Below are 14,110 nucleotides of genomic sequence, written 5' to 3' on the forward strand. Positions count from 1 at the left end.
TTTCTAGCACGGCTCCGGTTCCGTTTATAGCATACCAACCAGCTCGGTGCACCGCTAACCGTTGTCGGTGTTCGATGTTTTTCCTATCGATACACACATCCTAGCATCCAAGTTGGGTGGATTTTCTTGCATGCAATCCGACGGCAAGCCGCACGAAGGTTCCGCCTAGAGAGCGCTTTCCTCCAAATAAAAGGGTAGTTGCGAGCTTTGCACATTCCCAAATTTCCTCTCAAAACCTACAAAATGAAAAAATAATAATTTTTAAATACCTTTGCCTAATGAGGTTACCTAAAGGAACTCACCGGGTATCTTAGTACATTCGGCACTATATATTGGCCGTTTTTCAGGTGATATGACCACTATTTCGAATGCTCTTCGCGGGCAGACACGGGCAACGCTTTGCGGGGGGAGGTTTGATTCGGTTGCTTTTTACATTTATTGTTTATCGCATTACATTACGCAACAGTCGATCTCCTGAAATTTGTTTTTTCTTTCCTACTATTTATACATGATCGGAAGGAACGAGTGTAGTGTGGTCGCAGGGCCACGTGCGCCATCGCACCCGCCTCGCCGCCCATACCGATCGATTTGGGCCATTTCCAGCCGATCGAATGATGTACGAAGATAGGCGGGCGGGCGGCGGAATTTATAAAACAAAACCAATGGGAAGGGAGTACAATCTTCGTTCGGCGATTAATGGAGAAGGCTGGCCGGCTGGCTGGAGGGTGAGGCAGGTTGTGATTAGCGCCGGTGTTCGTGCTAGCGTTTAGACGCGAACCCAGTGCATGGAGGAGCGGATGCGGACGTAATCGGGCAGGTTCTCGACCGGTCCGACCGCAGCGACAGCCGGGCAACGGTCGAAGATGTACTTCATGGCCACATCGCGCACGTTCTGAGCAGTAACACTCTGTAAGGAAGGAGAGAGAGAGACGCGACAAGAGAATGAGCAAATTAAAGTCACACTTCAGACAACGCTCCCGGGGCGCGGGCTCTTACATCAATTCGCTGCTCGAGCTCGTGAAGCGGGATGCGCCGGTTGTAGCACAGCATCTGGCGCCCGATGTCCTCGCAGATCGGCGTCGTACCGTCCAGCTGCAGCAGCATGTTCGTCTTCAGCAGGTTCTTGGCGCGCTCGACCTCGGCTTCGGTGACCATCGTGCAGAGGCGCATCCACTCGCCCTGCACGTTAAACAGCATGTCCTCGCACCGGAGCGGATCGCACACGAAGTAGATGCCCCAGAGGCCGGTATCCTTGTAGCAGGTGTTGAACGACTGGTAGCTGTGGCAGAGGTTGTCGGTGGCGGACGCAACCGCCAGCTGGGACGCGTTGTTCGCGCCACCGCCCTGCGAGCGATCCCACGCACCGATCAGCGTGTTGGCCACCATCAGCGGGACGTTGTCCTGGTCGGTCCAACCGCACCCCTCGACGGCGATGGCGACGTGCGCCAGGGGCAGCGAATCGTCCCGGACGCGCACCTCCGAGCCAGTGAACCGGCACGGTGACAGCTGGGCCGCCCCGTCGACGGTCGCGCTGATCTTGCCCAGGTGCTGCTCGGCCAGCTTAACCAGCTCGCCGTGCTGCACGCCACCGGAGGCGGCGAGCACGATGCGCGGTGCCTTGTAGTGGGTGCTGATGTACGCCTGCAGATCGGACTTGCCGATCGATTGGATGTTCTTGGTCGGTCCGAGAATGGTGTTGCCGAGCGGTGTACCCTGGTAGGCGGTCGCGTGCAAATGATCGAACACCACCTCCTGCAGGTTGCTCTCGACTTCCTGCATTTCCCGTAGGATCACACCCCGTTCCCGCTCGATCTCGGCCTCGCCCAGCTTCGAGTGCTGGATGATGTCGGACAGTATCTCGACCGAGCGCGACACGTCCTTCGCCAGGCACTTGGCATAGAAGACGGTCTGTTCGCGGGAGGTGTACGCGTTCAGATGCGCACCCATGTTCTCCACCTCCAGCTCGAGATCGGTCTGCGAGCGTTTGGCCGTACCCTTGAACGCCATGTGTTCGAGGAAGTGCGCCACACCGTTGTTGGCGTTGTTCTCGTAGCGGGAACCGGCATCGATCCACAGCCCGACCGTGGCCGTCTGCGAGCCCGAGTCTTCGCTTGCCACCCGCAGCCCGCTATCGAGCGTCGTCACCTCGGTCGGTGGTACGTTGACCAGGGCGGCCCGGAACTGATCGGCATTGCTAACCTTATTCCGCTGCGACGAAAGAAAACAAATAGACGGGGACCCGTTTCCCGGATGAGAAAGATGATGATGATTGAGAGGAAAAAATTACGTAATTTTCTTTCCGTCCAACCTTCCCGACGAACAACTGTCGCAGCCCAGAGTGGTGGTGTTGGTCGTTCGCTTACCCGTAACAGGAGCTGGTGGCTGCGGGCACCGTACGCCCGGAGCCCGGTAACCGAGAGCTTCAGCAGCGAGGCCATTGATTGCAGACGGGGTTTTTCGGTGATTTGCGCGGTGATTGATCGGATGCGGGACTTGCAGCAGATCCCGTGCTCCGATTAATTGCAAGTTCTTTCTCACCGGACGACAGAACGGATCTTGCGGGTGGCGTTTGACAGCTCGATTGCAGGGTTGCATTGGCTGCCGCGCACCTGTTTTGCACTTTGCTCGCAATGCTTTGGGATCGTTCTCTTTGGGTTCTCTTAGTCGAAAAAAAGCGTGCCCAAAACAAATGGTATGATTGGTTTTGTCGATAAAACATTTTGCAAATTTAGCTATACTCCATCGGCTACCCATTTAGGGCAGGGTTGGATAAAATACTGAAATAGGCATTAGAGGCAAGCAAATGCAAACAAATATTTGATCTTCAAGCAAGCGCGGTATCAAAACATGGCTATATGGGTAAACGTCCCAAAGACCCGATGACGTTTGGGTGTGAAAGCACGGCCAACCGAGTTACTCCTCGCACGGTTCCTATGTGAGCCCGGATGACACTCAATGAGGTACAATGTGTACAGCAGACGGCAGCGAGAACGAGACAGCATACGGCGAAACGTCACTGGCGAACGGTGTATGCGGGCTGCGCGCGGCTTTCGCTCGTTAATTGGCCAATGGGGTCATACCGTTCTTTCACTCATCGCGCGAACGCCGAGCATAATAGTTTAGTGATGTTCGTTTGCGGAGCAAACACCCAATCGCCGTTGGTTCAGTTTCTGGTAAGTGTGTATGTCAACGCGGAAATGTGCGTTTGGAGGAGGGGCGGGTGAGGACGGCAGGGGCAGGGGTGTACGTGGGTGCTGCTGCATCGTCGTTTTCAGCCGCGGATCCGCGGTGACCACGGGTCCGGTCTTGCGCACGGAACCCCACTCAAAAATCCAGCGGCGGTCATCTATCTCTCATGATCTCCGCCATTTCTCCAACTCGCCGTCGCCACCGTCACCGTCGTCACCATCGCCAAAGTGCTCTTTCCCTTGCCACCACCTGGGGGGGAGCACCAGAGACAGCAGATAGTGCGTATGTGTGTGTGTGTGTGTGTGTGTGTGCGTGTGTTTGTACGTGCATGCGAGAGAAGTGAGTGAGTGCGCGGATGCCAGAAAGGCCAACCGAGAGACGAGACCAAGGGGCCACCAGCCTCACTGCATAAAAGCAGCAGCAGCAGCCCGTCCCGGTTTGCAAATTCCGTGAGAGAACCGTACCATGGGAATGTCCTTTTATGCTACCTGCGGATGCATCTCTACCGTCGGCTGCCTCACCGGCCCAGATCCAGTGACAGACCACGACGGTCTGTGTCCCCCCTCCCCTCCCCTCCCCTGTCCTGTCCCTGGTTCCTGACCTAACCAGGGCCGAACATCGACCCCAAAGATGTCGTGGTCGTCGCCTTTGCAGGGGCGACCACAGACCCCCCCAAAACGCCGGAAAATGATTGGCCAATTGGTCCCAATCCCCAGTCCCACGTCCAGTCTTTTACGTTATCGAGGAGATGATAATAACACAAAACACTGCTGCTGCTGCTACTGCTGCATCATCAGCGAGCCAGCCAGCCAGCCAGCACCAGCAGCAACAATAACAACGGCGATCTTTGGTGAAGAATGGGTGTGTGTGAATGCGAGAGAAAGAGAGCGAAAGAGAGAGAGAGAGAGTGAGCGAGAGAAAAAAAGGAAGGGTTCAACAGCGGGCGGCTGGAGAAACAGCAGCAGCAACAGCAACAGCAGCAACAGAAACAATGGAATATGGTGGGGCCTTCGCTTTCCACAAAGAGAGCAGAAAGAGAGAGAGAGAAAGAGAAGATAAAGAGGAAAAGAAAGAGAGATAGAAAGAGAGAGTGTATAAGTTGGTGCGCCAAGCGAAAGAGGGACAGCGAGAGCGTGAGAATGCGTGATTTGGAGCGTAGCGTTGATGACGTTTGAGGTGTGTGTGTATATATGCGTGCGTGTGTAAATCCGCCTGCTGCTGCTGCTGATGCCGAAAGGGGTTGTGGCCGATGGCCGATGGCTTCGCATCTCTCTTGGTTGCATAGCGCACAGGTATAGAAAAAACACACAGGGTGCACCGTGGCGGAATGGACTGGTAGATACAGAGAGAGAGGAGAGAGAGAGAGCAACAGCTAGCAGGCAAGGTATAGGATGGCGAGCGAGTGCGAGATGACATGTCCAGGGACGACGTGCCCGTAGCGTGTAGCGGGAGAGAGAAAAAAAAAATTCGCTTTTGGCGGAAGTCAATATCAAGGTTACCATCAAGGGGCCAGAGTAGTACCGTCTTCCCGTACTTCCTGGAGTGCTCGCTCTCTTCGCTCTCTTCGCTCTCTTCGCTCTCTCTCTCTCTCTCTCTCTCTCTTTCTCTCTCTCTCTCTCTCTCTCTTCTCTGCGGTAATGCAGGCTGTCATGACGCAATTGATGACGTTCTTCCGGCCAGATCCTGTCTCTTTGTTGCCGGCTCAGCTGTCCTCCACCAACCTTCCCTAAGCATGCCGGGTCCCGATCTATGCAGCCTTTTTCAACATACTTACCCTCTTTCACTCTGGCTCTCTCTCTTTCTCTCTCTCTTTACAGCTGTGTGTTTTATTTTGAGTTTTTTGTTTTGCTTCCGAGACTGTTCCGTCGTGCACTGTGTTCCGTTTTGTGAGACCGCGCGCGCGGACCGGGTGGCCACCGTATCCGGCCGTATCCGCATACAACGAACCCCCTCCCCCCGCACCCGGCTGGGGCACAGCACGTCGTCATCCAGTGAGCGAGCGACGCACAAAGGACGCAAGCGCGCGGGCGCGCCCATCCACACCATTCCCCGCGAAAGGGACACTCATCCACCACAAAACGCGCGACAACAAATACGACATACATCCCACATACATAACAACACACACACACACACACATACGGACACACATACAAATTAAACACTGAACACTGAAGCAAGAGCGCTTCGGTGGCGGTTCGTGGAGTGTAGAGCCTTCAATCAGCTGCAGCATCCTTCAGCAATCAATCCGCGGAGCCGCCTAAACGGTTCTCCCCCATCCCTCACCCCTCCTGCACCCCTCGTGGATCCCGCGGGTGTCAACGCACCGTGGGAGAGACCGACCGTGCAAGGTGTGTGACCACTCCTCCACCCCTGTTTCTGTGTGTGTGTGTGTGTGTATGTATGAGGGTGCCTATGTATGTTTTTGGCTGTGGGGAAGCATCGAAAAGAAGGGCGGTGACCGTGGTGTGGTGGTAGTGTAAGCAAAAGGTGTTGGTGTTGTGGTGTGCCGGTGTGTACTCCGGCCCACTACACACGCACATACACACACACACACACACCCCATACACACATACGCCCGGTCAAGGAGAGCGTACCATCCATCTACGCAACCCAGAACAACCACCACCATCACACTAGCAGCAACAGCAGCAGCAGCAGTAGTAGGCGTCATCGACTCGGTGGCAGCGGCGCCGGCTTCGAAGAAAACCTCGCAACAACACAACACAACCACACAACATACTCTGCACCAACAAGGTAGGTAGGTCGGTTAGATGGGAGACAAAATATATTACCCCCCCCCCCCCTTTTTTTTTCCTTTTTCAATGACAACAATAACAAGTAACAGCACAACGCAATGCAACGCAACGCAAGGTGACGCATCGGCGACGAGCAGTTGCGTTGCGGGTTGCGATCTCAAAAGGGTTAAAGAGGGTCTGGTCCTCCTTTGTGGGCGCTCAATCAGCTGTTTGCAGATGCAGATCGTATCCGTGCGTCACTATCTTCACTCACTTGGCTCCGCTCCGCGTTGTCCGTTTCCTCCGTGTGCGCGTCCGCGTAAGGCCACCGCGACGCTTGTTTGCTTGGTAGGAGGGGGCTGTGCCTTGTAAGGTATGTCCTGTCGCGGCGTGATCTCATCGTCGTCGCCGTCGCCGTCGCGGGGATGACCAATGCGGGATGATGAGCAGTGCGCTGCTCGGTCAAGGCTAGACTCAAGACCGCGAACGCGAACGCGCGCTCTATGGCAGCAGCTCACTGCAGGAACGGCGCGACCGCGCGTGTGTGTATGTATATCCTGGACTTGGGGAGTAATGTGCGAAGACAGACGCTGAACGTTTGCAGCAGCAGCATCGTACACTGATGATGCCTCTCTCTCTCTCTCTCTCTCTCTCTCTCTTTGTATCCGGGCGTTCGATTGGCGTCATCCACGGTGTCGAATGTGGGGGTTGATGGCTCGATTTCAAATTCCATTCGACCATTCTGACAGTCACAACACACACACGCGCGCGTGTACACAGATGTTGTGGCTACATTACCATCGCTTAACTTCTTGATGACTGCGCGGGGTGGCTCTCCGGATTTGGTGTGTGCGCGCGCGCGCGGCTCACCACCACCACCATCTACGACGTCCGGGCTGCAGCGGTTCACCTTGAGAACCAGTCTCTCAGGGAGTCTTTCTCTCGACTCGACTGTGTGCGACCGTAGCAAACGTTTTGTCCATTGCACCGGAGCACCGTCTGGTCCGGTCTTGATTGGCAGTTCCCCACTCTCCGTCCCCTCCTGATGAGCCCTCCTGATCACCGCCTAATGAGAGAGTCGAGCGCGCGCGCGCCCCGGAATGGGAATATTAAGAAGTCAGTGCGGCGGAGTGAGTGCATCCTCCTCTTGACTCGCGGTCTTAACACGCTGCCCAGGTGTTGCCGCCCTCGGGATCATCCATTTAGCCTCCTTTTTTTGTTTCCCCTTCCTCCTCCTCTGGATTTTGTGTGTGTGTGTGTGTGTGTCTCTCTATTGGTCACTAATTGAAGCTAATGGTCGTCGTCGTCATCGCTAAATGTCCTGCGGCATTCCTGGAAGCACACACACACACACACACACACACACACACACACACACACACACACACACGCGCGCACAATCAGTGGTAGTTTGGAAAACCGAACAGCCCCTCTTCTCGGATGAGTAACGACATATCGACTTCATCATCATCAGCATCTCCCGGGGAGCGACGTTCATTTTGTTTCTCCTGATCGTCGCGTCCTGGTTCGCAGGCTTCTTCCAGGCCAGCCCAACATCACCCCACCCTCCTCCCCTCCCCTCTTTTCCTTGCTTCGATCGAGCATGCTGAACGCTTTGGTTGAACTGTCGTTGACATGTTTTTAGGACCCCAAAGAGGATAAAGAATCGATGATCGTTGATCTCTTTCTCTCTCTTTCTCTCGCTCTCTCTCTCTCTCTCGCTCTCTTTTTCTCTTTCTTTCTTTCTTTCTCTTTTTCTCTCTTTTTCTCTTTCTTTCTCTCTTTCCTTCTTTTTTCTATCACTCTGTTCTGCTGCAACCGAACATTCTAGCAGACTTTTTACACGTGTGTGTGTGTGTGCGTGTTTGCGGATATGGTTCTAGTTGTCCAATCCACACCTCTGCCCTTCTTTCCTCCTTCCTTGCACCCAATAACCGCATGTTGCGTAACGCGTAATGGTACTAACCCACCCTCCCAGACGGCGGTGGGGGATGGGGATGAAGCTCTTGGGGGTGTGTGCGCGTTGCTTCAAAGCATTTCAAATGCGGCGACCACCTAATCAGAAGCTGCGAACGGCATAGAGTAGAGCATAATGTGATGAAGATGAGCAAGAAGGTGGTGGTGGTGGTGGGTATGTGGGCGCAAAAGGGTAGGGGGTGGCCTAATGGGCAATAAGACAAGACACGACAAGACAAGACACAGTGGCCTGAGGCCTGAAGTCGTCGACCAGGCGGGCGTGCGCGCGCGCACACACCACAAGGTGGTGGACACCGTCGCCGTTGCCGTCGCTAAATTTAGAGGAACATCCTTCCCCTTCACCCTCACCCCCTGCCACCACCACCACCACACGTATCTCTCACTCTCCTCCTGGCGGGAATCATGCGTTGGTGTGTGCTGCATTCGTTAGTCCCGCGGCGTGTGTGTTCCCTGGAGAGAGCGAGAGAGTGTGTGTGTGCCCGAGGTGGAGCAGGAGCAGCATAAAACATAATTAAAGCCAACTAACCCGCTCTCCCCGGTAGAAGCAAAAAAAAACCGAAAAAAAACCTCGCGTCGCGCACAGTAGCCATCATCTTTTCGGCGCCGGCCTAAAATAAGTTCGAGAACCGCGAGATATTCTGCACAGAGAGAATAAAAGAGAGAGGGAGAGAGGGCACAGAAGGTGGTGAAAGAGAAAAGGGAGGGGGGCACAAGATATGGTTCCTTCTTCCTGGCGCCTAAATCATTCCGCTTCCTAGGCCAACCGGGCAGCAGATCGGCAAACCGGCAAGCAGACAGTTTTCTCCCCTCAAACTGGGGGAGGGGGCAAGGGGTGGGTTGCCGGTAGATCAGCTGCTGCAACAACAAGTAATTTAGGGGGGGGATCCTTTCTATCGACCTTTCTTGTTTGGTGTTTTTTTAAGAGAAAGATAGAGAGAGAGAGAGAAAGAGAGAGAGATTGACGTTGAGATGATAAGGAACGCTTTGCTGACGATGAATATATTGGTACGCATCGACAGTGCGCGTGTGTGTGTGTGCGTTTGGCGTGCTAGCATGACCAACGACCCCCCAGTCCTAACCGCCAAAAAATTGTGTCGTTTGCTAAGTGCGCGGTCGTCCTAATCAATCAATCAATCGGTTGCACTCCTACTCACACACTGCCCCTCATGCAATTCATCCCCCAACCCCCGCAACCCCCGCAACCCTCACACCGTTCTCATTTGTGGCATCGATTTCGCGCCAAAAATAAAATGTTGAAACTGCGCGGGCGGGTTGGTGGTGTGCGGTGGTGGCCGAATTATTCGCATTTCACACCCTACTTCTACCCGCCGCTCCACCCCATCATCACATGTGGGTAGAGGGAGGGAGGCAGGGGTGGTTGTAGGTGGTGACAATGCATGACTTTTCTTCTTGAGCCCCTTTTTGCGCATACTCCTGTCCGCAGCGCAGCTTAATGGTAGTGCATTTCATCCCCCACCTCCCCCTTCCCTTTCCGTTCCTCCTGCCTTTCTCCTCTCTCTCTCTCTCTTTCGCTCTCTCTGATTTTCTCGCTCTCTTCCTCTCGCCGCTCACACTTTCTCGCGCTGCACTTTCGCCAAATTCTGTGTCAAACGCACCCAAAGCACCTACCTCCCTTGTTCCCCCTCCCCCTCCCCCTCCCCCTTGCTACTTGTGGTCCGCCGGTTCGGTTGTCCTGGTTGTTCATCGCATGTGACGCATCTACATATACGACCATTGTGTGTTACGCAAGGTCCAAGAACCGTGTTACCGTTTGAGTCAAGACACCCCTACCCCATCCCTCCCGGGCATCTTCTCCTTTTTCCACTCCGGAATCATCGCGGAATGATCGCCGGGAGCGTTGCGTTACCCCGATGACTCACCTGTCCCTCTAGGAGTGGGTTTTGGGTGTGCGTGTGTGTGTGGTGCGCATGGCCGGAAAATGCGCTCCACGTGCTGACGCACAGTGTATCTTCCTCTCTCTCTCTCTCTCTCGCGCGCGCTCACACCAGCGGCCGGAGCGATGTGCGCAGCGCAGCAACGCGCCCCGAGGTAGCGCGTGGACCAAAGGCCAAAGCGTGGAAAGTGAACCCCTAGAACCCCTTTTTCCCCCATTTTCCAAGCAAGCCGGTTTGTGTGTTTTTTTTGTATTATTTTTTTTAACGACGATAACCGATGCTGATGATGATGATAATAATGTTGATGATGATGGGGATATTGATGGGTTGTTGATGATCGCAGCTCCCCCCGTTGTTCCCGTTAAGTCTGTCTCTCTCTCTCTCTCTCTCTCTCTCTCTCTCTCTCTCTCTCTTTTTTCATGCTTTCATTCATTCGGACGCCTTCGTCTGTGATATTTGTATGTCTATGAGTGTGAATGGGGCAGTGTGTGGTGCGGCCTGGCTGTGTGGCCACGATTTTCCGGCCCATGTGGAACCAGCCAGCCTTCCTCCACGCTACGCCACGAATCATGATCATGACGATGATCATCATCGTCGTCGCCTACGTTGATGTTGTTTTTCTTTTTTATGGAAGAGAGCATAGGAAAGGTAGGGGTGTTGAGGGTGGCAGGCCAGTGACAACGCAGTCGCACATCTTTGAGGAGAGAGAGAGAGAGAGAGCAGCGCGAACAGTGCTTTCTTGGTTGGTTGGAGCACCTGACACCCATCAAAGAAGCCCCGTTCACTTGCTTGCATCACCGTCATCATCATCATCATCATCATCATCATCCTCATCAAGATCAGCGGCAAGACCAGCAACCACCAGCAACTAATTTGATTGATTGCGGCGCGAGCGACCGAGCGACCGAGAAAAGCGAACGCCTAGAGCGCCAACTGGAGCACACAGTACTTTGCGGCTTCGTCTGTGTGTGTGTGGCCGCCGATCGCTTTTCGCTTACCCGGTAGGAAGGTGGCTGCGCTATCGACGATCGGCGCCGCCACTGCCACGCATTGGAAATGCATTTTCCAATTGGCCCCCGCCCGGGGGCGCGCGCAATAATTGAATTTTCCGCGCAGCGCAGCGGAAATAGTAAGTGGAATCGGAGAAAGGAAGCGGAGAATGGAAGGAGAAAAAGTGCGAACCGAGGAAAAAACCCGCGGGATCCACTCCATTCCACCCACCCCCACTACCTTCCCTTCCAGGGTGTTGATCCAATTCGGTGTTGTCCAATAGCCTAACGCAGCTAACCTCAAAAGAGCGAGCGTTTCGCTGGCGCGCTTTCCATCTGCCATCTGGCCGGCCGTTGTTCGTGCTGCTGCCACTGTTGTTGTTGTGGAAAGTGTCTTTTTGATTGGCTGGAACAAGGCTAGCGCGCAACACAACAACAAATGCGCGGAAAATTGCGCACGATCAAGATCTTTCCGGGGCCGGTCTCCCTTGGTGGTGGTGGTGGTGCCTCTCTCTCTCTCTCTCTCTCTCTCTCTCTCTCTCTCTCTCTCTCTCTCTCTCTCTCTCTCTCTCTCTTTCTCTCTCTTTGTCGATCACAGATCAGAATCAGTGTTCAGACACAGGTTTTGGGGGCCTGACAAACGACCGACAAAATGGTGACACAAATCAAACAAAACGCTACCCCCGGAAATCGGCCATATCTAAGTAACGATTGCTGGCGAGGGGTGGAGGAGAAGGAGGGTGCAGTCTGCAGGCTGCGGAACGCGGAAAAATCGCGAGGAAAATTGCGCAGAAACGGAAACAAACAAACAACCACAACTCCAAGCAGCTGTGTATTGGGAAAATCGAAACACATCCCCTTTCCCTCATCCCTCATCTAAAGGGGTGGTGGTGGTGCACTAAATCAATTAAGATTTCTCCTTCTGGCGACAAGGTGGCGACTCTCTCTCTCTCTCTCTTTCTCTCTCGGTCGCTGCTGCGTCAGGTGTTTGGGGGTAGTTTTTTTTGTTTTTTTTTGGTTTGCGCTGGCCTTGGGGAAGGTTTGCCTCCCTTTCACCAACAACCCCTTCTCTCGTACTCTCTCTCTCTCCCTCTCTTTCTGTCTGAACCATATTAATTAAACAGTTCCACCCACCAACTCACTCGATAGCTTCAGGACGCCAGGGATTTTCACTACGGATTTTCCCCGGATGCCTAAAGTGAAGAGCCCGTGTGCAGCGCATGATCCCTGCTTTGCGCCTCTTATTCCTCAATATAAGATTCCAGTTCCAGTGTCCCCAATGCCCTGTTGTGCTTCTCTCTCATCGTTTGCATCGTTCAAGTCACAATCCCACAGGGAAATTCAAATGTTGTTCTAAGAGGGGTCCTTTTTAAACGATCCAACTAATCTTGTGTGTGTGTGTTCGGAGGAATTAAAATTTAAATTAAAGAAAAAGTGGTCTGAAGGGAGCAAAAGGGGGTTTGCAGAAGGGGTAGATCGATCGCGGAATCGATCGTAAAGCCGATTCGGTCGGTCCAGCAACAACCACAACTAACAACTACTACCACATCACCACGACCACAACTATCCCACGTCGTAAATACCTCTCTGATCGGTCCGGCTCCCGATAATGATATTATTGATCATCTCGAAGCCAGGTCGAAGCCAGGTCGGTCGATATCGGCGACGCTAAAAGATAATTTATTTCTTTTGCAACTCCCCCCTCTACAGGGGAGGGGGTGTAGAGAGCATTAAAAAAACGAATCATAACCGCGCCGCATATAAAAAAAATGCCGGGGAGCGCATTTCGCGCGTCTTGTTTTACGAGCCCCCCTGCATTTGGAAGGAGATTATTTGCTTAATCCGGACACTGGTTCGCGCGGTCTCTCCTCAACCAGCACCCCAGCACATATCAGCACACCAGTGGTAGTAGTAGTAGTAGAGGTAGTGGGTAATATGGGCAGTGAAGAGTGAGATGCTCTACTTTAGTAACCACGCTCTTTGGTCGATCTGCGGTGCGCGCGTAGGTGACTCCTGGTGTCGCAGATTACGTTCAACTATTGAGCTATTGAGCGAGGGGGAAGGCTATTACGCCTGAACTGAAGCGGAGTGCCCTGGCCCACACACACACACACACACACACAGCCCCCCCCCCGTTACGGTGACTGACGTTTCTTAGGACTTAAGGGACTTACGGAGCCTGAGAGTTAAAACTTATACCTTAAAGCTTATACCGAACGAAGTGTAGAACCTTTCCTGGACCTCGCTACTCTTAAGGTCTTAAAAGGCCCCCCCCCACACACACACACACACGCACACGGAGGCTCCATATTATCCCCATTAATCTATTTGCGCGCAACTCGTAAAATATTGATCCGTTCCGTATAGGTCACTTGTCAATAAAGCTGAAGGTTCTTCAGAAAGCTTCAGCAATGTATTGTCGAGGCCGAATATTGACGTCTCGTCGTCGCCGTCTGGTATAGGCGCGCGGCACATATTAACGCATTGACACCGGTTGTCAGTCAGTCACTGTTTATATATTTACAATTTTCCTCGGGTTCGGGTCGTTTTGAAAATTTAGCTGAATTGTTAAAAAGAAAAACGGGTGGAATATATAAAAAAAGGGGTTGATTTAATTGTAGTGCATACGTATGTATCTGCTATTGCGGAAATGTATTTTTATTCCATTTCCAGTCCCGTTTTATCTAATCGTTTTTTTTTTCAGACCACACACACACACACACACACACACACACACCCAATTGGTGGGCGTGTGTTTTGATTGATGCGTCGGTCCGTTGTGAGCCGTGGTTGAAGGGTTACATTTTATGTCAACTCTGCTGACCTACAGCCGATCAATAAAAAAACAACACGCCAATTAAATGCCAATTGTTTATCAAAATTATTGATAACATCATATTAAGCGCACCTCTGTATGTCTGTGTGTGTGAACCACTTTACGGTATCCTCTGCCAAAAACGTATTGTTAGCTGTGTGCTGTGTTAGTGTGAAATGTAAATTTCCTTCTTGTGATTTTTTTTTTGGAGCCTGGAGAGGAAACAGGGAAAACCAAGCTTTTCCTGCCTCATCCTCGCCTCTTCACGTTTGAAAAGCACTCAGTCTAAAAGCAGCAGTCATACGGTGCGTGTGTTGTTATCGGACAAGCCGAAGCCGAATCGTCGCTTCGAAGCCGTTGGGCGGGGGGGTGTTAACGACCATTGGTCCGGTCCGTGTGCCACTCCTGTTTTCTGCTGGTGGTGGTGGTGGTAGTGGTGGTAGTGACAATTATTTAATACGCCTCCCCCTCTCCCCTTCCCCTTCACCACCCTGACACGAGCTTAAC

At 53.0% G+C, this 14,110-nt stretch overlaps 2 protein-coding genes across 5 annotated transcripts in view; one reads left to right on the plus strand and one right to left on the minus strand.

The window, feature by feature from the left end:
- Positions 1–407: 407 nt before the first annotated feature.
- LOC125955866 (mitochondrial-processing peptidase subunit beta) lies at positions 408–2,566 on the minus strand. The gene is made up of 3 exons (XM_049687136.1): positions 2,364–2,566; positions 997–2,208; positions 408–907 (listed from the first exon to the last, which is right to left on the minus strand). The coding sequence occupies exons 1-3, from the start codon at positions 2,436–2,438 to the stop codon at positions 767–769; spliced, it is 1,428 nt and encodes a 475-aa protein (XP_049543093.1). The 5' UTR covers positions 2,439–2,566; the 3' UTR covers positions 408–766.
- A 485-nt stretch (positions 2,567–3,051) lies between these two features.
- Positions 3,052–14,110, plus strand: part of LOC125955590 (F-actin-monooxygenase Mical) — a 50,835-nt gene continuing 39,776 nt past the window's right edge. For 3 of the 4 annotated variants that reach the window (XM_049686731.1, XM_049686747.1, XM_049686753.1), the window contains exons 1-2: positions 3,052–3,173; positions 5,007–5,946. The gene's annotated coding sequence lies outside the window, so the exon portion shown is untranslated. The remainder of the gene's footprint in view (positions 3,174–5,006; positions 5,947–14,110) is intronic. The other variant, XM_049686739.1, reaches the window with a different exon arrangement.

The sequence above is a fragment of the Anopheles darlingi genome, chromosome X (assembly GCF_943734745.1).
Source record: "Anopheles darlingi chromosome X, idAnoDarlMG_H_01, whole genome shotgun sequence".
NCBI lineage: Eukaryota > Metazoa > Arthropoda > Insecta > Diptera > Culicidae > Anopheles > Anopheles darlingi.